This window comes from Colletotrichum abscissum, assembly GCF_030869225.1.
Source record: "Colletotrichum abscissum strain IMI 504890 chromosome Unknown Scaffold_4.1, whole genome shotgun sequence".
Taxonomy (NCBI): Eukaryota; Fungi; Ascomycota; class Sordariomycetes; order Glomerellales; family Glomerellaceae; genus Colletotrichum; species Colletotrichum abscissum.
Genome location: NW_026850320.1, coordinates 92,837 through 115,865, shown reverse-complemented (window position 1 = coordinate 115,865; position 23,029 = coordinate 92,837). Strand labels below are relative to the sequence as shown.

General features: G+C 38.0%; 4 protein-coding genes across 4 annotated transcripts; 2 read left to right on the top strand and 2 right to left on the bottom strand.

Moving 5' to 3' along the window:
• Positions 1-3,260: 3,260 nt before the first annotated feature.
• On the top strand, positions 3,261-4,014 carry CABS01_01975 (uncharacterized protein; the record flags this gene model as incomplete). The annotated part of the gene is made up of 2 exons (XM_060535354.1): positions 3,261-3,903; positions 3,974-4,014. The coding sequence occupies 2 exons, from the start codon at positions 3,261-3,263 to the stop codon at positions 4,012-4,014; spliced, it is 684 nt and encodes a 227-aa protein (XP_060395659.1).
• A 688-nt stretch (positions 4,015-4,702) lies between these two features.
• On the bottom strand, positions 4,703-5,991 carry CABS01_01974 (chitin deacetylase; the record flags this gene model as incomplete). The annotated part of the gene is made up of 2 exons (XM_060535353.1): positions 4,703-5,389; positions 5,449-5,991. 2 exons carry the CDS (start codon positions 5,989-5,991, stop codon positions 4,703-4,705), a joined length of 1,230 nt encoding a protein of 409 aa, XP_060395658.1.
• Positions 5,992-12,330: 6,339 nt separating this feature from the next.
• Positions 12,331-13,278, top strand: CABS01_01973 (uncharacterized protein; the record flags this gene model as incomplete). Its single annotated transcript, XM_060535352.1, has 1 exon — positions 12,331-13,278. The coding sequence occupies one exon, from the start codon at positions 12,331-12,333 to the stop codon at positions 13,276-13,278; it is 948 nt and encodes a 315-aa protein (XP_060395657.1).
• Positions 13,279-14,552: 1,274 nt separating this feature from the next.
• On the bottom strand, positions 14,553-14,903 carry CABS01_01972 (uncharacterized protein; the record flags this gene model as incomplete). Its single annotated transcript, XM_060535351.1, has 1 exon — positions 14,553-14,903. The coding sequence occupies one exon, from the start codon at positions 14,901-14,903 to the stop codon at positions 14,553-14,555; it is 351 nt and encodes a 116-aa protein (XP_060395656.1).
• Between the last annotated feature and the right edge of the window lie 8,126 nt (positions 14,904-23,029).

The window sequence follows — 23,029 nt, the reverse complement described above, 5'->3', positions numbered from 1 at the left end:
AAAATAAATATAAAAAAATAATTATTACGTATAATAGGCCCGATATAAAGGGTAATTTAAATATATTATTAAATTTAAATATATAAATATAGTACGAAATTATTTAATAATAAGCTAAGTTATATAAGTTAATTTTTATTAACGAGCGCTTTTATATAGTTACGAAAGATCGTAACTAGCTATTTAAAGTATTAATTATAATAATTAAACTATATTATATAGATCTTAACGAGGTAATTTCTAACTTATAAAAAAAAAAAAAACTAAGGGAAACTATATAACTTATAATAGAAGTATAAGAAATTATCCTTAATAAAATCGTTATAGTAATATTAATAAACGACGAGAAAAAGGAAATTATTAAAAAGATATTAATATTATTAACAAAATATTATAAAAGACTACGATAATAAGCCCTAATATAATAATTTATTATTAATAACGAGGTAATTAATACTTTTTATATAATAAAAAAAAAGCCGATTTTAAATTAGTAATTAAATTATATAAAAAAAGCGTAATTATAACTATTAAAAAGCCGTATAAAGGATTAGATCTTATTAAAATAAATACTCTTTACGATCGAGGGGTTTATTAATTTATTTTTTATAACTTAAAAAAGTATATAAACTTTTATATATTTAAATTATAAATAGTTTATAGAATTAGAAAAAAAAAGGAATACCTTAGCTATATAAAAAGTTTAAATACGTAATTTAGAAGTACGGTAACGTTAAAAAAGTAATATTACTTATATAATTACTTACTATATAGCGCTATAGTTAACGATTAATAATAATATTAATAATATTATTATAAAAAAAGGGATATAAAATTTAGAGTTATAATATTACTTAGGCCTATACTTAATTAGTTATAAGGCTTATAAAAAACATCCTAGCTTATTTACTAAAAGAAATAACTAATAAGTACTTAAAAAGTACGATTATTAAAGTACTTAAGCTACTATATAGGCTCGTAAAATCGGGTACTTATTAATAAGCTACTTATTATAACTTCTATATTAATTAATTATTAATAGTTATATTTATATATAACCCGTACTTATTAGTTTTTAAGTATAAAAGTAATTAATTTAGGATTATTAAAATATAAATTAATAATATATTAAGCTTATTTAATATTAATTTTATAAAAAAAGAGAATAAAGAGCTTTAAAAAGCGGGCTTTATAATAAAGCTAAAAAAGGTCTTTATAATAAATATCCCCTTAGTATTTAATAGCGGGATTTTTATAATTAAAAAGAAAATTATCGTTTTTTAATAAAAGGGGTAAAATAAAAAGATTAATTTTATTAATCCGAATATAACTAATATTAAAAAGTAATATAAAGCTAAGCTTATATAAGGGGTATATATTATAAGTATTTATTAGCCCGAGGCGATTTTTAATTATATTAAAGTAATATAAACTATAGATCTAATTAAATAAGACGTTAAAGTACTTAATAAGCGGCTTAAGTAATAATAAATAAATCTCAATCGAGGCTTTATTTATTATTTAATTAACCTTATAATTAATAAGTTCTACGTCTTTATTAATAAGTTATTTATAAATAATAATAATTTTACTTTATAATTAAAGTATATTATTATCTTAGTTAACGAGAGTATAAATAAGAGCGAATTTATTATATATAATAATATAATTTATTACTTATTAACTAAAAATAAGTAAATAACGAGAAGTATATTAATATTAGAGGTTTATAATATAGTTAACGGCGTTAACCTCTCTTATATAATTTTAATAATATTAAAAAAAATTATTAATTAACTTAGCTTTTTACTTATTTTAACGGTTATTTATACCGATTTTTATTTATTATATAAATACTTCGTTAAATTAAGAATAACGAAAAAAAAGAGGTTTATAATCGATATTATAGCCCTTAAATAATTATATAAAAGGCGCGAGATACTCGAAATTTATTAAATTAATAATAAAAATAACCTCGTAAACGCTTTTATAAAAATAGTATTAAATAAGGGATTAGAATAATTCGTAAGTAATAAAAAAGTTATTATATAAATAGAGAGATAAGTTATATAAAAAAAATAGAAAAAAAGAAAAAAAAGAAATAACTTAGTAAACGGGCCCGAGGTCGAATTATATTTCTAATTATAATAATTAAATTAATAAAAAAAAGAGAAAGTTAGTATTAAATTAAAAATCTAATTTAATTATAATATATAGCTAACTATATAAAGGCTAATTAGGGGCCTTATTTACGATTATTATAACTAACTTAACTTATAATTAGAACCTCTTTTTTATACTTATTACGTAGATATTTATATAGTTTAATTAATCTCTTCGTTAACTACGGTTCGAACTAACTACCCTGTAATAGGGATATTAATAACTATTTTTAAGTTCTTGCTAGAACATCGCCAAAAGTGTCTTCCGATAAACATCAGCGTCTAGTTCCATCCTATCGCAGCCCCTTTAGCCCAGACGTCCCTACCACACATGGATCCCCGTTGAGACTGACGCACTGTGAAATGCAAATTCTTGACGACTACACACTGCAGAGACAGTCCAAGAACGGAATTCAAGCAACTAAGTCGCGTATAGATAAGTACATTGGGATCTCCAAACTGTGTTGTCCTCTTTGCAGCATCGTCATGCGGACCATTCCCGAACTGTTCATTGTTGAAGATAACCATCAGGTGTTTTCGCATTACTGGATGCTACCTGACTTCATGTGCTAAGACTCGTTCAAGAAGCACCTGGAAGGTTTCGCCGACGTCCATGAGGCTTGGAAGCAGCTGTCAGAGGAAGATCTCAAGCGTCCGGGGGTCGAGGGAGAGGCTGGACCCTCGAAGAATGGGAAGTTCCTTGCACGATAGATACCACTGAGGTACTAGAGTATTAGGATGGAGTTTGTGTTACACATCGAGAATAATATTTGTTATTCTGCATTCAATTTTGCAAGTAAGGTGTTGGGGTTTCACGAAATGCAAGAGAAGTGCTTGGTAGAAGAGCCTTACAAACGCGGCAAGGAATTCCCGAAGAATGGTCTTGTAGAACATGGACGGTGCGTATGGCAGAGCAGTGAACAAGCTTGAGACTACTTACAAGCCCACGAACAGATCTTCCGTCTTTAAAGTACTCAAAGAGCGTTCCGTATATAGAGCCTATTTCCTAGGTTTGCGGGGAGACTAAGAGGCGTTCTTCCGAAAACTTGTGTTCGATATGAATTCTTCTGTTGTGACCCTCCACTAAAGCCCATGATCATGCTAGCTCACTTAATTCTTCAGTCGCTTGTATTCTACGCCATCGCAAGCCATGCTGTTGTCATGCACGAATTCAAGACCTCAAATTCATGGACCAAATTAGCCCCCAACTCCAGCTCAACATCATCTTCCTCAATCGGACACCCATCAACTCTCAATTATCTCACAAAACCGCCTCTAAACCTCTTACCGCCAACAGTCACACCCTTTCTCTCACCAGAGAATTCAGGCAATCTTCGGCCACAAACCCAACTGCCGGACTCAAGAAGCCCGACTTCCACGCCGGTCCAGCCTCGAGGAGATGAAACACCCTTCAAGGTCTTCCTCATTGAATGCAATAACCCTTCCTACAAAGAGTACAAGCGCCACCGAGATGTGCACCACGACGGCGTCGATAAGGGCGTAGAACAATTCTGCGACTCGGATATTGCACGCGATACCATCACTCTCGTAGATGATGTACAATATCACCCCCTTCATACCTGGCGATGGCGCTACAAGGATAGATATGGGGTTTACTTGGACTTCAAGGTCAACTGGAAGGTCGGATGCCGCACCTCCCAAGGTTTCCAAGATATTCAGCGGTCACTTAGTCCCGATGGACCGTCTTATGATGACATTATGTTAGCTAACTGGAAGCATTGTAAGTCGTTCTCTTCAGGTCTCCCCCACAATTCGTTGCTTGGGAAATCCACTGATGCTTTGACCCGCAGGTAGCAGTGGGGGAATTGGCGGGGTGACGCAGGTTTGCTGAACGAAGAGATCGATATTATTAAGACTATGAGGGCTTTCGTTGATGGAGGGTCACTCAACCTCCCCTTAGGACGCGTTGGAAGCGCATTGTACTATTCTCTGTAGCCATACTTTGCACGCTTCTGTTTATCGGGGTTCTTGGAATTCAGAAGTATACTTTATGCACCCCAAGCAATCATGTTCTAGTAACATTGCGACGAATACTTAATTTCGTCGAAGGCCACAAAAGAGGTAGTTTCAGACGGCCTGCATGTGCACGGCAATATCATAGCACTCACAGTGACGAGATGCATGGAACATCCTTCACTACTAAAGTACGCTTCTTATGGAGGGAACATGGTCTTCAGAGTGGATGATCTTGAAATGCCTGATCATCTGGTGCTGCTTCACGAAGATCTGACATAATGAACCAACTCGTGTCCTCTCAAGCAATTGACACGGAGTATCAACGAAGCTTTTGTATTTATGTCGAGATCGTCTCGCGATCGCATCTATACAGCAATATGTAGTACACTATAACTCGACGACATCAATGGCGTGGTATCATGTACTCGTCTTAACTCCATCCCATTCTCAAACGACCGATCGTCCTAGCGATGTCCAGATTAGGGATTATCCAAAATATTACACGAAGCTTATAGTCCTCTTCCCATGGCGAGTCTGTATGGTCAGGGTACTTTATGCGACTATCAAACCATCAAGGCCCAAGCAATCGCACCGGCGATGGCACCACCGGCAGAGAAGACAGCACGGCCAGCGGCGTTGACCTCAACGACAGTATTGGTGCTGGTAGGTCTCACAGCAGCGGTCGTGCCGGTAGGAGTCACCGGAATGCCAATGTGGGCACCACCGTCGACGGTTCTAGACGCAGTAGAAGGCTTGACGCCGGTGCCGGTGGCAGTAGGCGTCGCAGTCTCACTCTCTGGTTCCTCAGTCTCGGAAGCGCTCTTGACGGTGACGGAGTGCTTGGCGGTCTCCAACTCAGACTTTGTCGTGAGTGTCTTGGTCTCCGGAGCGGACGTCGTGCTAGAGATAGGAGTCGACGTCGTGGTGGGAATGATAATCTCCTTGCTGGTCGTAGTGGGCTTGGGCTCTTCCTTGACTCCGCTCCACGGCTCGCCAGTCTTAGGGTCGCGGTACCAGTTCGAGGCCGGGTCGCCGAGGCAGTCACCAATTGTCGTGAACTCGAAGCCCTTCTCCCTCGCCGTGTCAATCATGAACTGGACGAAGCCGTTGACGGTGAATGTGTGGATATCGTGGGCCAAGCTGATGAAGGAGGAACTAGCGGGACTGGCGCCATTGATGGCACCTGAGAAGGTAGCCTTCGAGTTGACACCATTGTCTACCCAGTCCTTGGTGTCAAGGTTGTAATCGGTCTACGCATGAACGTCAGTTGGAGGAACATTAGAGCTATATTACTGCAAGTGCAACATACAACGTGGTACGCGAAGTCGTTGAGTGTAGATATACACTGGCCATCGCAGTGAGTATAAGGAGGGCGGAAGTAGGTGGGAATGAGCCCGAGGGTCTTGGCAAAGACTTCCTCGTTCTGGAGAACCTCTTGGACTTGTTGGTCCTTGGAAATTGTGTTGAAGTCCTTGTGACTCCATGAGTGACTACCGAGCTGGTGGCCAGCGCTCAACATCCGCTTCAGGACGGAGGTGTAAGTTCCACTGGCGATGCCGTTGTTCCCGTTCGTGCCAACGAGGAAGAATGTTGCCTTGATGTTGCCGTTCTTCTCCAACGTGTCAAGAACCTGGCTTGTGTATTCTCCGGGACCATCGTCGAAGCTGAGGGCGAGCTTGCCATTGACTGTGCAACGAGTGATATCAACGCCGTATGGGACATTTCCGAAGCGCGGGCGGGGCAGGTCTCGGGTGTTGAGAGCAGGCGTTGACTCGAGGGGGACAGCCGCTGCTAGGTCGCCACAGGCCAAAATTGCTGCGAGGAGAGAAAGAGAGTGTACTCTAACAAGCATCTTTGCGGTTCGATGGTGTGGTTCAAAGCGAATGACAGTGAGACGATCGACTAGATGAGCTATTACGAGCTCGACTTCGAACTGGGTGGGATGGCTGCACTTATATCTGAACCCACGTTTCCGTGTACTAAAAGAAGAATCCTCAGGGCTTCTCATGTACGAGAAGCATCGGGGATTAAAGGAAATGAGAGTGCTGGCCTAACCCGTCAAGCGTCGCGTGGAGAAGGCTGGGCAAGAGGTGATCCCAAGCGGGCGTCCCGTCCGTGTGCCGCGCCCCCAACGGCCGCGGCCGGGTTCTCGGGCGAGATGGAGGAGGCAGGACATTCTGAACGCTAAGCTCGCACCTATCCAGACAAGAAGAAGCAAGGGGACTGGCGTGGATGACTGTAAGAGCGCGATCTTTTTTGCGACTGGCAAGGTTGGGTGCCTGTTCGTGAGGTAGAGGGAGACTACGGGCTGCGGCTTGATGTCGCAAGAGAGACGGCGTGTACCAAAAGCGGCCAAAGGGTCGATGCGCTGCGCCATGACCACGTCTACACGGGTAAGGTAGGGGCCGTTTTGCGGGGATGCTGTTGGCAAACAAACATGAAGTGAAAGAACAGCGGTTGTTGGTGTGATCATCACAAAGGACTCGGACGAAGAAGAAATTAGAGCCAAGAAGATCGTGTTCGAACTCTTAGTCAGGGCTTTTGGACTCTGAGGCTTGACCTCGGTCTTCAAACACATTTGCGAGGTGACCCCTGACTCGAAATGGGCATGAACTGGTCAAAAGGCGACAATACGAGCATTGGCAAATCCCAACTGGCTGGATGTCAAGATTACAGTCCCCCGCGGTCTACGCCCGAGGCACTTGGCAGCAGATCCTCGGGTTCCTTTTTTAACCCACAAACTTGTACCTTTTGGGATAGCCGTAGGCAGACATTTTGGGGGCTTGGAGAAAGGAGGGACTTTGGAGGCGGTCAGCAATAACTGACTTCTCCCGTTCTTCTCTCAAGAGATGGGAGGCGGCGGCTGAGGCGCAGGCCCGACCCAATGCGCCTTAATTCGTTAAATATGGTGTGCTTTGGATACGCAGTGCTCAATTGGGGTTTGAGGGGGAACCTGGCTAAGTCGTCCGGCAATTTTCTTCTCGAGAGGTGTGACGGGGTGCGAATCTTGGCGCATTGGGGTCCTACGGAAGGGGATTGATGCAAGGGACGCAATCTGCGTCATTGGCCAACAACATCAGCCATCATCGCTGTCGCCTATTGTCGCATCAGGGTCTTGTTCACAGCCGCCATTGGGGCGTGGTATTGCGTTGCGCTGCGTTGCGTTGATGCGCCAGAATACGCGCAGAGTAGCTCTCTGTTCCCCGAGAACACCGCATTGCGATGTGCTGTGAAAGGGTGCAATGTGAGCAACTCCCGAGCACCAAGGGGGGCAAGGGAGACTGAGCGACTTTCTAATTGACATCGCACTTGGATCAGGAAAAGCTTAGAGGAGCTTAGGGTGGCGACGGCGTGGCTGGTCTCAGTCTCGTTTGTTGCCCTTGGTTGCTCCGTTCCTACTAGCTCCGGCTGGAGTCGAGACGAGCCATGGATTAGCGGCTTCTTCCATTGCTTCTTTTTTTGCGCATTGTTTTTGTCATGCTCGATCAAAGGCCCCTCGGCCTCTTCTGTGACCGTCTCTGCATATGGTCTATTTCCCATTTCTGCAGTGCCTCATCCTCCTGCTGTGCCGTGAGCCGTGAGGGTCTCCGGAGTTGGCCCCCGCAGTCCGCCCTGGCCGCCGGCCCACCCCCGGTCTCTTAGATTTCGTTGCTCTCTACAGCGTGGGGAGCACAGTTGGGTAGTAAGTGACCTTCAAGTTTCAATTGACAACATATACCTCCAAGTGGTTTGTCCCACGGCAGATTGAGGTGGAGCCAGTTACAGCATCTTATGAATAGGTCAACCTGTACTCTGTACTCGTATTGATATCCTACTGACACAGCTTGTGACCTGTGGACTGGGGTTCGGTAAGGGAACGCGGAAAAGCGCACTCACAGCTAGGTCGTTTCCGACACCGAACCAGTCCCGAAGCTTGTGTGCCTCCCAGGCAAGGGCAAGACACTAGGCTCTCAGCCCGTACAAAGCAGCGTAGCATTGCCATGGATATGATTGGTTTCATCAGCCTTACCACTGAGGAAAGGGAACTGCATCGACAATTGTCTCCTCTTCCCATCCTCTATTCGCACTGCTCAGCGTGTGCAGTTGGCATGGGCCATACCCAACTTCTTCCAGCCACCAGCGATCAACGCACGTGTGCTCCCAAGAGCAAGTCGGGGCAGGACCGACAACACATGGACTTTGCACTGTTGCTCCGGCAAAAACCTGCCGTAGGAAAACAGCGCAAATTGACAATGCGCCGGCCTCACTCCCCCGCGTTTACTGCTTCACGCTTCTCCGAACCCGCCTTCTCATCTAGACAAGTGACTCTGGCCTGTTGCCAACTTGCCAAGGGGGGAACGGCCCATCACCACTTGGCAACGACAGGGGATTAAGCTGACTGCAGGAACAAAGCTTGCTGTGCCTTGCAGCTGAGACCAGACCTCTCTTCCCGGGCAAACTGTGAGGCCATTTCTGAGGAACATGGAACATTTCCAGCGCTACTGCCATTGCTTATTCTGATCCGTTAGGGTGGAAAGCCCCGTGCGCACCCTCGCCATGCTGCCATCTATTGGCATCAGTTCATTGAGAACGGCCTTGTTGTTCAGACCTTCAGCCCAGTCCAGCCCTGTACCTCCAAATCTTCGATGCACTGAACGCTCACAGAATGTGTGGTTTTCTGGCATACTCTCTGGCCATTACAAGGCAGGCAATCTACTATCTGTTTCAGATCGCTACCGCATTCGTTACGGTCATCTTACCTCACACGCTCGTTTATCACCCCACTCATCTCTCACTTGTCGAACGTAGCTGCACCTCACCGCTGATCACAATCCCCCTTTTCTTCTCAAGTGAAAGTCTTGCAAATTTAGAGGAACCGATGAGACTAGTTACTATCGTTAAAAGTCTTATTGCATCATGCACCGACTCTCACACATCACCGTGCCGCGGTGAGACAAAGCAGGGCAAGGTTCTGGCTCTCAAGGTGATCCATCTCATACCCTCATCCGCTTCCAAATTACGTTGCGAGGGACTCACGGCATATAATGCGCTAGATTCTCATAAGCCATGGAAAATGAGCCGGCGTCTGTTCTTGATGTCCCTAATGAATCTGAAAGTGAATCAGATCTGGAAATGAGGCTTTATGTATTATTATCCCTGCCGCGTCAGCGGCGCAGTATTACCATCTACCAATCTCTCTGTCAAGGGTGGGTATGAGTTGTCGCATCCTGTACCCCAATAGGACCTGTAAGAAGGAACGTCCTCTGTAATCTCCGAACTTTCTTGCACTGGGCTGTCCAGCAGCGAGGTAATCCTGCCTCAAGGTCAGACGGATGCCTACTGTGACCCGAATCCTTTTCTGCCTATTTACGGCGCACTCACGCTGACGGGTTGCATTAGCCAGGCATCCGCGAAAAGGCACATCAGTCGATGGATTGACACTTCGCGCACTGACCGAAAAAGCCGTTCGGACTCATAAAGAATCGCTCCTTTTGAGATGAACGACGTGGCTTGAAATCGCCACATTTACTTTCTTTCCCTGTAAATTAATTGGCTTACATGACTTTGTCTCAGATTGCTGTTGAAAGTTGTCAAGTTGATGTCCTTGAACAAGCTACATTATTGGACTTACTCATCAATTCCAAAAGCCGATCAAGTGTCAGCGTTACCACTCTCTCATTAATGAATCCAGGAGGAGAAAAGGAACTCACCTTTGTATCAAGAGCGATGAAGGCAACTCTGAAGCCATTTCTATAAATACTCGGTTTCCTCGAAGTGTCATACGCGTGAGCAGGCTAATCTCTACTAGAAGCTAAGCGTCGATTAGCTGGTATTTGACCAGGCTCCGTGTTCGTAAATAGATAACACCTGATACCATTTACAATTTGTCTTTAACTATGTTCGGATAACTGTAGCATTGGAAAGATGACAAAGACCCAAAGCCTCTAAAGATAGCAGCGAGAGCCCAAGATAGCATCTTCATCTTCAAACGGGTTACTGTAAACCATCGACTTACAAAATCAATGCCTCGATGCTTTGATGAGATTCGAGTAGAGAACTCCTTTGAAGATCAAAAAGTCGGCTAAAATGGGGTCGGAGCTTGGGGCGACATCTGAAGCCTTGGGCCCCAACTTTCGCCCGCCGGTTTCCGCCATCTGTTGCATGTATCGCAGCATCTCAGGGGCCTCCTATCAAGCCGTAACCGCGAATACATATGCAGCTTTGTTTTACTCGGATATGAGTGAAAGCTGAACGTGTGACGCTACCAATGTGTGTGATACTTCACGGAGAATGAGCACGACGATTTTCAGTTGGCCACTAGCGTTGAAGTCATCTAAGCCAATGAAATTAAAAGTGACCGTCAGAAGAGTAGTGAGAGCACTGAGTCAGTCTTGTCAAACGATTCAGACCGTAAGAAAGCTTTGGAAATAGTTCACTACCATCGTGGCGCGACAGGGTAAAGTGGAAGTTGGTGCGGGGCAGTAATGTCCATATTTGACTTGATTGAGATTCGACTTTACGGCAGTTTGACATGAAACATGATGACAGCTTCTTCAGCGTGAGTTACAGGGAAAGTAACTTCACATGTAGTCATCTGCAATCCGTCATAAGAAAGGAGCTGAAGCTACTGTTTTTTAATACGAAAAGGTAAAAGCTCCAGTCTGTAAAGTGTTAGCAGACAGACTGAGAAACCGCTTTTAAACCCCCGCATCCTTAATCTGACGTTAAATGCACGAATCGAATAGGGCATAAGATATAGCAATTATAAGTCATATTGTTGTGAAGCCTCTCAAGTTTCGCAAGTCAGTAAAGCAGACTGCAGTCGCAGTCGCAGACCTTCGAAATCACACACAGGCTGGGATCGAATGTTGGTTCTTGAAGGACTCGGCCAAGACTTTAGTTCGAGGCAGCAAGTGACTAGAAGGCTTGCCCCTTGACTAACTACTGCGATAATTGGCTCACTTGAACGAATTTCACTTATCTAACATGCAGTCAGCACAAACAACTTCAAGGTACTGGCAACCGAGAGATTCCACTCAGAGAGGGGGCGAAAGGAATTTCGAGAGCTACCCTGCCTCTTGGCTCTCACTTTCCATGGGCCAGTTTCGTTAACCAGGTTGAATGATTGTCAGCTTAGTAGAGGTCTGCGAAGACAACCATCAGCGGTTACAACGCTGCTTCTCAAAAAGGCAGGTGACGTCCGAACTTTCATTTCTACGTGATCCTTCCGGAGCCTTGAATCAAAGTTGCACTCATGCCTTCTATGATAAGTAGAATCGTGCCATGTGAATCTCATGCTTGTCAAGATGTATTATTATCATGTAAGTGAACCGCACCCAATCGGATTTGCATATCCAATCTTTGTCAGACTTGCCCTACCATGGAACCCGAACAGGATTCGATAGCATATCCGCAAGTAAGCCCCGGTAACATAATTTCTGGTCTCGGGTGGCAGTTTAGTGAAAGATGCTCATTAGGGAAGGGCCATCTTCATGATGAACGCAAGACTGGTGATGAATGTAGGTTCTATTTTGTGTAGTTGATTCATTGAGACACAGTCCTAAATCAACATGCGAAACTCGCCTTTCCGTGAAATGAGAGCCGAGTAACGAGAACGTAATCTCACCGCATAAAGCAGGCCATTGGATGTCAATCCTAGTTTGACTGTACCACCTTCCCCGCTTCATGGACCCTGAAGAAAGAATTGGTGCATACCGTGAGCGGATAATCCCGAAGGATCATCATCCTCAGCTGGGAAAGCATTTAGGGTCTCATTATTGATCCAAAGTCCCATATTTGACAGCCTAATCAGATGTTAGATTACTTTGAACGAGCTTGGCATAAGATGCGCTAGAACCAGTCGTTTCATTCATGGATCTTCGAAAGACGTAGCCTCATTCAGAGCTCAATCTAGGCTCGATTGTAGCATTGGCATTGCTTGAAAGCGGCACAGTAGACTTGGAATATCGCAACGGGCTACCGATTACGTCTTGGCTGTAGCCTTCGAATATTCCCTGTTCGGAAGCTAGCATTTTCGTGCACCTTACAAGAAACATGTCATCGCTTGCCTAGAACTCCAAGCTCGCTGCTACGGTTCATGAGAACTCTATAAAAGAGCAGATACCTGCCATGTCTTGACTAGCACCAGTCCATCAACAGCTTCGACTTGTCGGAATCAGAGTCTGCACCTGCGAAATCAATTTATTCCAACATGGTTCACTTCACAAAGTCTGCGGCTGCAGCCGTCCTCACCTTCTGCTCTGCCATCCAAGCTAGCCCAGCAGCTCCTCTAGACACTAGGCAAACCGAGCAAGCAGAAATCAATCACCCAATCGGCTTCGACGCCGCTGCTGCTCGCCGTGTTCCAGCCGATGCTCCAGTTCCCAAGATTGCTATCGTTGACGCCGCGGAAATCACCGGCAATATTACCGAGGCATCTCCTTTCACACCTTCTGGTGCCGCCCTCGAGGAGGTCACCAAGCGCTTCATCGTCGGCGTAGATAACCGTCACCTCTGGACTGACCCCAATTACCCTTTCCACTCCGTCGGAAAGCTTCAGTGGTCTAACGGAGTCTTCTGTTCCGCTGCCTTAATCGGCCCTCGTCACATCCTCTCTGCCAAGCACTGCAACCCCGATCCTCCTATCCCGGGATCTTTCTACCCCGGCTTCGACAATGGAGCCCGCTTTGGCTCTGCCCAAATCACCAACGGTCTCTTCACCTATGGCCAAGAACCCTTCTCCCCTTGTGAAACCAAGGGTGACTGGGTAGTCTATGCTCTCGACCAGCGCCTCGGTGATCAACTCGGTTATTTCGGAGCGAAGGTGCCTGATCGCAACATGTTTGACAAGCCTCAGTTCTTCCACATGGGCTACCCTGGTGACAAGGACGGTGGTAACCGTCCCTACCGACAGACCGACATCACGGTTCACTCCAAGAGAACCTTTGACTGCGACTCAACTGGCCCCTTTTACACTGACACAGATACCATGGGAGGCCAGTCCGGTGGCCCTCACTGGGAACTCGATGGCAATGGAAACCGATGGATCTGGGGTGCCCTCTCCATCAGTGTCACGAGTTCTGCGGAGACTTACGCTGGCTGGGCTTCTGGCAGTTCTATGATAGACGGCATTCTCAAGATGCGAGCTGACTTTCCTTAGAGACGCAGAGATTAGTGACTGGAGCCATGTGTGATTGGTTGTCACTTCCGATGTCTTTTGCATCTCCGATGACGGTTGGAGAATCTTCCACGCGCGTCTACCTGATAGCTAGTACTATATCAAAAGTTCAACAAGAATACAATTCCACAAAATTGAATCAAGTCAATTCACTAGGGTGTGACTTATGCGCCAGAACATTCTGGACCGTTTTTGTTTTGTTGCATATTAGATCATATTAGCCTCTTAGTGCTATGAATCATAAGGCCAAACATCACTTATCTTCCAGCGAGATAATCGACTTAGGTGCTGCTCAGACTCAAATATCTACTCGTTTCTGATGGCTTGGTCATCGAATAAACATGATGCTATGTCTACGGGAACGAAATTATATCGCGGCATATCAAATCGCTCATGGGTCAGAATGATCGAAAGTGTGAAGTAAATTGACGATCAGAAAGACAACTTGACGGACAAATGTCCGGTTCAGCCCTTCTATCCATTGTGTTTCACTGCCAGGTTTCTACACTACACTGAACTTCGTTTACGAGTCAACGTCATACATTAGGCTAGTAGATGTAAGTTTTTCCTCTTAATTTAAGTCAAGTCTTGAGTTAATTTGGGGTTGACTGGCACGTAGCACTTTTCTCGAAGACACCAGCTGGGAAATTGAGAGCAGTGGTCCGATTATGTGAGCAACAGATCCCTAACGATGTTTAGATAAGCGTTAAGTGATATGTGCCTGCCAAGAAAGCGGATAAAATATCCGATGGCTGCAGGCTGTGCATGAAAAGCCTCCTCACGTTTGGCTTTGAGATTTGGGGCTCCCCAAGAAATCAATAAGAAAGCGGACCTGATCGACCATAGATCCATGCGTATTCAACAGGTTGCCTCGTGTCATTGCTGAGATGACCGCATGTTGCCGAAGTTGAGTCTGGGAAGGCGTCTCTGATGATTCAAAAGATGAAGGCTGCCTCAACTCTGCACGAGGCGACAGATACATGAAGCTTTCATGCAGGATCCCAATAGCTTGTTCATTGTAACCACACAGGACAATTAGAATTTGGCTACATCATATTATGAGACACCTCATAAAACTTTTCCGGATGAACGAATGTTTCCGCCGTCCCGGGCCGTTGATAGGCTTGTCTTCAACCGCCCTGATCCTTCAAATCTTCTCGTTGTAAACCCGTATCTCTTCTTTGAACTGAAGATGCTTGGCATTTCTAATAATAACTTCTCGTTCTCGCAACTATCACGACCCTCCCTTAATGCAACTACTCGGAGTCATCGATCTCCTTCCGCTCCTTCTGCGGTGGCGGATGCTTTGGATCCGACCCAGCATCTGTTCCCCATCCACCAAAGCCACCTGCTGTCGCCACGCCTCCAAAGCCGGAAGCGGGTCCCGCCGTGAGTGTCCCTGCAGCCCGGTTCCCTGCGACGCCAGGACGGTCTTTAGCCCAGTCGTTGATCTCGTCCTTAGTCTTGCCGGTGTACCTCTTGAGATCCTCGTCTGAAATTTGGGTATCGCGGCCGCTCTTCTTATCTTGGTAGCGTTGATAGAGAGACTTTTTGGGCTCGTCAGAGCCGGCGCCCTCGGCTGGTGTTGATTTTCCAAACAACCCCATGTCGGGTAAAGTTGTGATAATGGTAGGACAATCTGGCGTTCTAGGATGATTGAGTTTGCTGACAGTATTTGATGTATTCAGATGAGAATCGAAGTCTCGTTCCGAGTCTAAGTATTAAGGTAGCTGGCTTGTTCTGTTGGAGGCGGATGACACTGGCCACTCTTCGATCGCGGGGATTGTCTGAGGTAGTTATTCGAAAATTGGTATGTTTTAAGGGTATTTCTGCTAGTGTTGGTTGGCATGGCGCAGCGGACGCGAGAGGCACAGCCATGTAATGTTAGTCACGCCTCGGACGGATCGAGCGATGATCCCCTGCTCGCCATTGGGGTCGCAGTTAATAGTCAGCCCAATCAACCCACTAGTCGACTCTTATTCAGGCAGGTCACCAATGGGAGCTGTCTTCTGTCAAGCCACCACGACCAACAACATTCTCAGAAGGCTCAGCTGACGTCAAGTTGTCGCCCGGTTCGTAAGTTGCGGGTGGAACGGCAAGCCCTCGTCAATGGAGACCATTAGACCATGTGACAAGTTTTGCAGGTAACGCCAGCCTAGCCTTACGTGGGTTTTACGAAACCTTCATTTATACTCCTGGTTCATTGAGGAGCAGAAGCGGAAAATGGCTCGTTCATGACTGCTATTGGTTTGCTCTAATCAATTGGAATTGCCTAGCATATGCCCATAATCCTAAATCAAGCTATGCGTATCGTGCAAGAACATCTCAGGGCTGCGGCATGCTTTCGCCCCGTGCCGGTCTGCCGTCCACGAGCAGCAGCGAGGCTGGCCGCTGCGGACTACACGTCAACTGTTGACACCGAGTCCTTTGCATCACGTTCCACAGTCTCAAATACGGCCTATTGGTTGTCGTTGATTTGCTCAGCCTATGCGGGAAGGCACTAGCTTTTGCTTCAGGGGCAAATCTTAAAAGTCGGGGAGTATTGACCTCGAAAGCGTAGAACCCTGGTTTAACGTTGCGGCCTGCATGTAACAGTTCTAATTCTATAGATCTTTTGTCTCGTATTATTGTAGTAAGCCGGGTGCGTCTCTGTTAAAGTGACTAGGTGTTACGTAATAGGGATAGTAATCGTACCTTACGAAGTACCCGTTACGTACTAAATTACATATCTATTTTAAATATCGTATATATAGACCTTTTCCTTTTATTTATTTTTATTTTAATAGTTAAGCTACTTTTATTATACTCTATATACTTATTATTACGTATTATAACTCGTAATAGTTATAAGCTTAGTTCTTAGTTAAGACCCTATATTACGATAACGTACTTATTAATATAATTTTTATAATCTTTTTAAAATAACTAACTTACTTATACTTACTTTAGCTTAAGCTAAATTAACTAATTATAATAATTAAATTAAATAGTTTAACGTACTTTATATTATAAATAAGAGCGTCGGGGTTTAGAAATACGTCGACCTAAACGTTCTAAACTCTAATATATTTTTTAACCTTTTTATAGTACTTATTTTACTTTTTAAATTTAAATAATTAGTTATAACTTATAATAAAAAAAAACTACGAGCTTACTAAGCCCGTTATAAAGCGTTTAAAAATAACTAAAAAAACTAAGAAATCCTCTATTAATAGTTTTTAAATATAACTCTTAATACGAACTTTTTAACTTTTTTAAATACGAGTAATTTATAGGACTAAGCCGGGTTTTTTTTTATAAAGCTAGTTATACTACCTACTTTATATAAATAAATCTATTTTTATATTATATTTATAAAAAAGATCTATATATTTAAAAGTATTTAAAAATAATAAGAGCTTAATACTAAATATAAGTAATTTATAGCTTATAAACGTAATATTATTAATATATATATTAAAGTCCTTACTTAGTAATTAGTAAAATTAGTTAACGCTATATTATATAAATACGTATTTTAAAAAGTTATTAAAAACGGCGCTAAGTTTAATATATAGCGAATTATTAAATATTTAAAGTAGGAATTTATACCCCCCGAACTAGTAATAAGGAATATAGTTTAAAAAGAATATTAATAAGCCCTTAATAAAGCGAGGATTAGAATTAATCCTTAATACTAGTATAAGGAATAATAATTTACTTATTTCTAAGCTAAAACGTATAATATTTTAAAAATTAGTAAAAAGATTATTATATTTAACTTCTTAGTTATGGTTAAGTTTAGACTTAACCCTATATAGGGCTAACGTATATATAAGACTTTTAATAAATTAATAGCTTTTAAAACGTATATAAGGACCCTCGAGGAGATTATATATATATTTAGCTTAATAACTTAGGACGTATATATTAAACGATTTTTAAGTTAAAAAAGGGCTTATTCTATTTTTATTAAACGCTCTAACTTAATTAATAACGTAAATAATAAGGGTAACGTTATATACCCTTATAATCGTATATATTTATAGCGCCCTATAGTATATTAAAAATTAAAATAAGTATTTATAAACTAAAACGCTAATAAGTTATTAATATAAATACTAAGGAGCTATATAAAAAAAGTCTTTATTATTATTAAATTAAGTAAATAAAAATTACTTTATAATAAGCTTAAAAAAGCTAGTTAGTTAAGGAACGATAGTACCCCTAAAAAACTTAGGTTTTTAAAAAGATCTTCTAATTAACTTATAATAAGCTTATTAATAAACTAAGACGAGAGCTACGTAGTTATTATACTTATAAAAAGTTAGGACTTAGAAGTAAACGTAATTTTTAGTACCCCTATAAATAGCGCTTACCCCCTTTTTTAAAGTATAGTAATAAATAGTTATAAAGTAATATATTTAGTTAATAATAAGAGCCTATTTAAACCCGAGAGTTATATATTATTAAGTAATAATAACTACGTTAAATTAGGAACTATTATATTACTTATTATTATATATAATATTTATATTATAAAGGGTATTTTAAATAGACTTAAGGGAAAGGGAACTTACGATTTAAAGCTTTAGAACGTCGCTTATATTAAGGGATTTTATATTAATATAGTTTTAAAAACTTTACTAAATAGAAGCGCACTTTAATACTACGGTTTAGATTATATTTTATAATAAGGAACGCTTTATAAGAGTACTATTAAAAAGTAGCTTATTTAAAAAAATAATTTAGTCTTTTTTAAATATAAGCTCTTCTAATCCTATTTTTTTTTTATAAACTTTAAGTATATTTTATAGAGCTTAGTTAGTATTATATTACTAGTTAGTTATAAAAAATTCCGTTACTTATATTAACGTATTTATAAGAGGTTTAATAGCGCGCTTTTTTAGTACTTTAAAATAGGTTATTTAGGACCTAATACTCTTTATTAATTATTATATAAGATTTAAAGTATGCGTATTAAACTTTTATTATAAGTTAAGTATAAAGTATATATATTATTCGAAGCTAAGATAATAGTTTTAAAAGGGCTACTTTCGAAAAGAGCCTTATAGCTATAGTACTATATATACTAAGATCTTTTTTATTTCGAACTATTTTTAAATAGATAATAATATATACTTATAGCTTTTAATAAATATAGTAGGTAGCTTAGGGGGTTTTTTTTAAAAACTAAAATAGAAAAAGAAGTGCTTTTTATACTATAGAGCCTTAAGGTAGCGATTTATTATTAAAAAGGGACCTTAATCTACTTTTTTAAAAATAATAATAAGACTACCTTCTTAATTATAAACGTTAAATATATATATAAAACGTAGTATAATAAGCTAAGAATTAGAATAGAACTTTTATTTTTATATATAAAAGAACCTATAAGTAATACTAAAAGAGTAAGTTAACTTATAATTACTAAAGCTCGTAAGATACGCTTTTTTATAAACCTCTTTACGAATTTATAAAATAAAATAGTACTAGTAGTAATTTTTATTTATAATATTACTTTATAGGAGGCTAATAAAGGAGATTTGCTTATTATAATAGAAATTAATTAGTAGAAGCGGTATTAATACTAGTAATAGACGGGTTACTAAGTATAGGATTCTAAACTAATTACCCTATATTTTAGTAGTTTTTATATATATAATTACTAAGTATACCCTTTTTATAGGGATTATAAGAGGGGTATATATTAAAAAGAGTTTAAAGTACTTCCCCGCGGGTATATAAAATACTTAGTTAGATATATATTAGAAATATATAACTTATATAAGGTCTAAGTACCCGCGCTTAAGTAGGTATTTATTATAAAAAATATTAAGTTTAATAAAGAAGTTTTTTATAATCCCGTATATAAAGAGTAAGTTATTATAGGTAAGTAAGTAAATTTAGTAATTTAAAAAATATAAAAACTTTTTAATATTAATAATAAGCTAGTTCGAGTACTTAGAGAAGTAGATTTAAATTTTAGAAATATTAGTACTTAAAATAATTTTATAATTAAGGATAGTATTACTATTAAATTTTTAACTATTTAAGACGCTAAGTAACTAATAGACGTACTTTAAGGTGCGGTTAATAAAGCTAAAGAGGCTAATATAGTCTTATTATTATTATTAATCCCTAAGATAACCCCCTTATATAAGCTTAGGGGTAGAGGTAAAAAAGGGGATATAGTAACTAAGTTATAAACGGTTTTACGTAGTTTATAATCCTCTTTACGAGCGCTTATATATATTATAAAAGTTCTTAAGTTTTTAATTTTTAATAGCTCTTAGTAAAACGCTAGAGTACGTAATAAATAAGGTACTAATTATAAAGAAGTAATTCTTAATATTAAAGTCGACGTTAATAAGGAACCCTTATAATAAACCTCTACTATTATATAAAAATAAAGCTTATAAAAACTACTTTATTAAGTACTAAATAAAGCTTTATTAGGTCCTAGATACTTAAACCGGGCTTATAAACCTTTATAATACTTTAATAGTAATATTTTTATAACGCTTTTATATTCAAATATAGGAGATAATAATTATTATAACCGTCTCTAAGATTACTTTTTTTTTATTTTTATACTTAATTAGTAAAACGTTATAAAAAAAAGTAGTATAGGATATATAATATTTTATTAAGTAGTAAAAGGAGTAGTTTATAGGACTTACTTAGAGCGCTCTAGAGGAGTTTAAAAACTACGACTTATTAAAGTTAACTTTTAGAGCTTATTAAAGAAGTTTAGTAATATTAAATATTTCTTATTATAATTATAAAAGCTATTTAAGAATACTATAAATATAGAAATAAAAAAGCTAAGGGATATTAGTATATAAAAAGAGGTCGACTATAATTCTAAATAAGGGATCCTATTTTTATTAAAGTAAGTATATACTTATAAGTACGACGTTAATAACGAGGTTAGCGAGGTAAAGGTATATATATATATAAGGGGGGATATATAACTACTTAACCCCTTATAAAATACGTACGCTTTAACGCTTATTATAAAGGCCTTTAGGCTTATAATAGTAATAACTACTTAATTCGATTTTAAAATAGATTAGTATAATATTATTAATATATTCCTTAACGCGCCTCTTAAAAATAAGAAGTTAGTAATTATTAAACTCTTAGAGGGATATAAGGTTATTAATAAAATAAGTAAGCTCTAATACGCTCTATATAGCCTCTAAGACTTATTAATTCTCTAGTTCTAAACTTTTACTTCTATATTTTATAATATAAATATAATATATAGTTACGAAGAGATCTATATTTACTAAACCGTAAATAGGAAAGTAATACTAGTATTCTACGTTAACGATTTTATTATTTTATATTATTAAAATAACTAAAAAGTAGCTTAGGGGATTATTAATAGTATAAAAGAATATATTAATCTTAAAAAGAATAAACCGATTAATTACTTTTTTAGAATACGGATTTTATAAGACCGTACTATTTATAAGGTTTATTTTATTTATAATATATATATTAAGCGAGTTACTAAGCGCTTTAATCTTATAGATTTATTATATTTAGCTACCCCTTTTTTTTAAAAAGAGTTTAAACTAAACGAGGGGTAGGTAATAAAAGAGGAAATAAAGAGTTATTAAGAGAAGGTTAGGAGTATACTTTATATAGCTATTATAATTAGACTAAACGTTACTTTTACTTACTTATAATTATTACGGTTCCTAATTAACCTAAGTATAACCTATATTAAAGTAATTAACTATTATATTTAATATCTTTATATAACGAGATATTTTACGCTTTATTATAGTAGTATACTAAGTACGTAATTATTATTTTTAGCTAGAGATACTAGCTTTATAAATAATAAAGTAATACGATAATTATCTTAGGGATATATAATATTCCTTTTTAGTAGCTTAATTTAATAAAAATTAGTACGCTAAGTGACGGTTATAACGTTAATTACTAAAGCTAAGCTTTTTTATTTTAAAGAAATTATAAAAGAGATTATAGCTTTAAAGCGCCTTTTTAAAGATATTACCCTTAACCTAAGAGAAGTATAATTAGTTAATTATAATAATTAATAAATAATTCGACTCGTTATAGGGGAAGGAAAAAAAATAGCTACTTAACTTTATTATATTAATATATAGAATATGTAGTTAAAATAAGAGTACGCTAAAGGTAGCTTTAAGGTTACTTATATATTAATAAAAGATATATTAGTAAATAAACTTATTAAAAACCTTTTACGAGCTAAGTTTAAATATTTTTATATACTTCTTAACCTTTATAATACGTAAAAAGCTATTATAAATAGCTAAAATAGTTAAAAATAATTAATTTAGGCTATATTTAAAAAAACTTAATACTTAAAGGTAAATAATAGATAGAACTTAGAGTGCGGCCTAGAGGCTTAAAATAAATAAAATAAAAACCTTTTATAGTTTAAAGGCCTAAACTTTTAAAATAATTTTATTTTATAGGGTATATATATATAGAAATAAAACCCGGGCTTATACTTATTATTTAAACTTTTAGTTTATAAAGTATATAATTATTAAGAATATAGCGTTATTAAGGAGGAGGGTTAATATATATATTAAAAAACGTATTTTATATATTTCGAAGTTTATAAAGCTAGGAGTAGCGGGGGTAATAGGGGGTATAGGAATTAAAATAATTATTAAGTTAACGACTTAGGGTATAAAAGCGGGTAATATAATAAGAAGTTAGTTATAAACGACTATAATAAGTATAAAAAAGGACCGGGGGCGTAGGTTAAAAAAGTCCTCTATATAAAAGCTAATATAGTTCTTATATAGCCTCCGGTTTTTATTTATTTAGTAAATAATACTATAGAGCTTAATAATATCTTATTAAAACTATAATTAAAAGTGCGCTTTTTAATAATAAAAAAGGATAATATATTTATAAAAAAGGGAGTACTATTTATAATAGTTTTAGTAAAAGCCTAAGCTATTAGTTATAAAATAATTAGTATATTAATATACCCCTTAGTTAAATAGCTATTAAAATAGTATATATACTAGCTACTACTTTTTATAAAATAATAACTACTATCCTTAGGGTTAGTATACTAAAGGGCTATTTTAAAATAGGGTAAGTACTAGATTTCCTATTTTTTAGGAGCCTCTCCCTTAAGCTTTTTAAAGACTAAGTATACGTTAAATAGGCCTAGAATAGTAAAAAGAATTATATTTATTACGGGGGGTATTTTTATTTTTTAGCGTTCTTTTTTATTTTTTATTACTTTTTTAAAAAGAGCTAGCTTTGCGTTTTTTAAACCCTAGAATAATATTAAATATAAACTCTTAAAATAATAAGTATATAATATACCTTTTTTAAAAAGCTTATTATCTAAACTAGTCTTATTCTTATTTTTAAATTTTAAAGGGGGGATAAATAAAAACTTATTAGAGCTTTTATTATTATTATTTATTTTATTATTACCCTTATTATAATTATTAAAAAGAGCTTTAAACTTAATAAAATCCTTAGCGTTTTAATTAGTAGTTTTAATATCTTCTTAGCTAAGGAGAGAGAGCTTAGTAACTAGGCCTTAGTAAATAAATAAAAAGTCGTAAGGGGGGGAGATAATTTAGAGGGGCTTATTAATATTATTATTTATCTAAACTTTTAATAAATTATATAATATATATATAAAAGGTATTATAAAAATTATATAAAATTTATTATTATTTTTAAATATATTAGATATTTATATTTAAAATAAAAT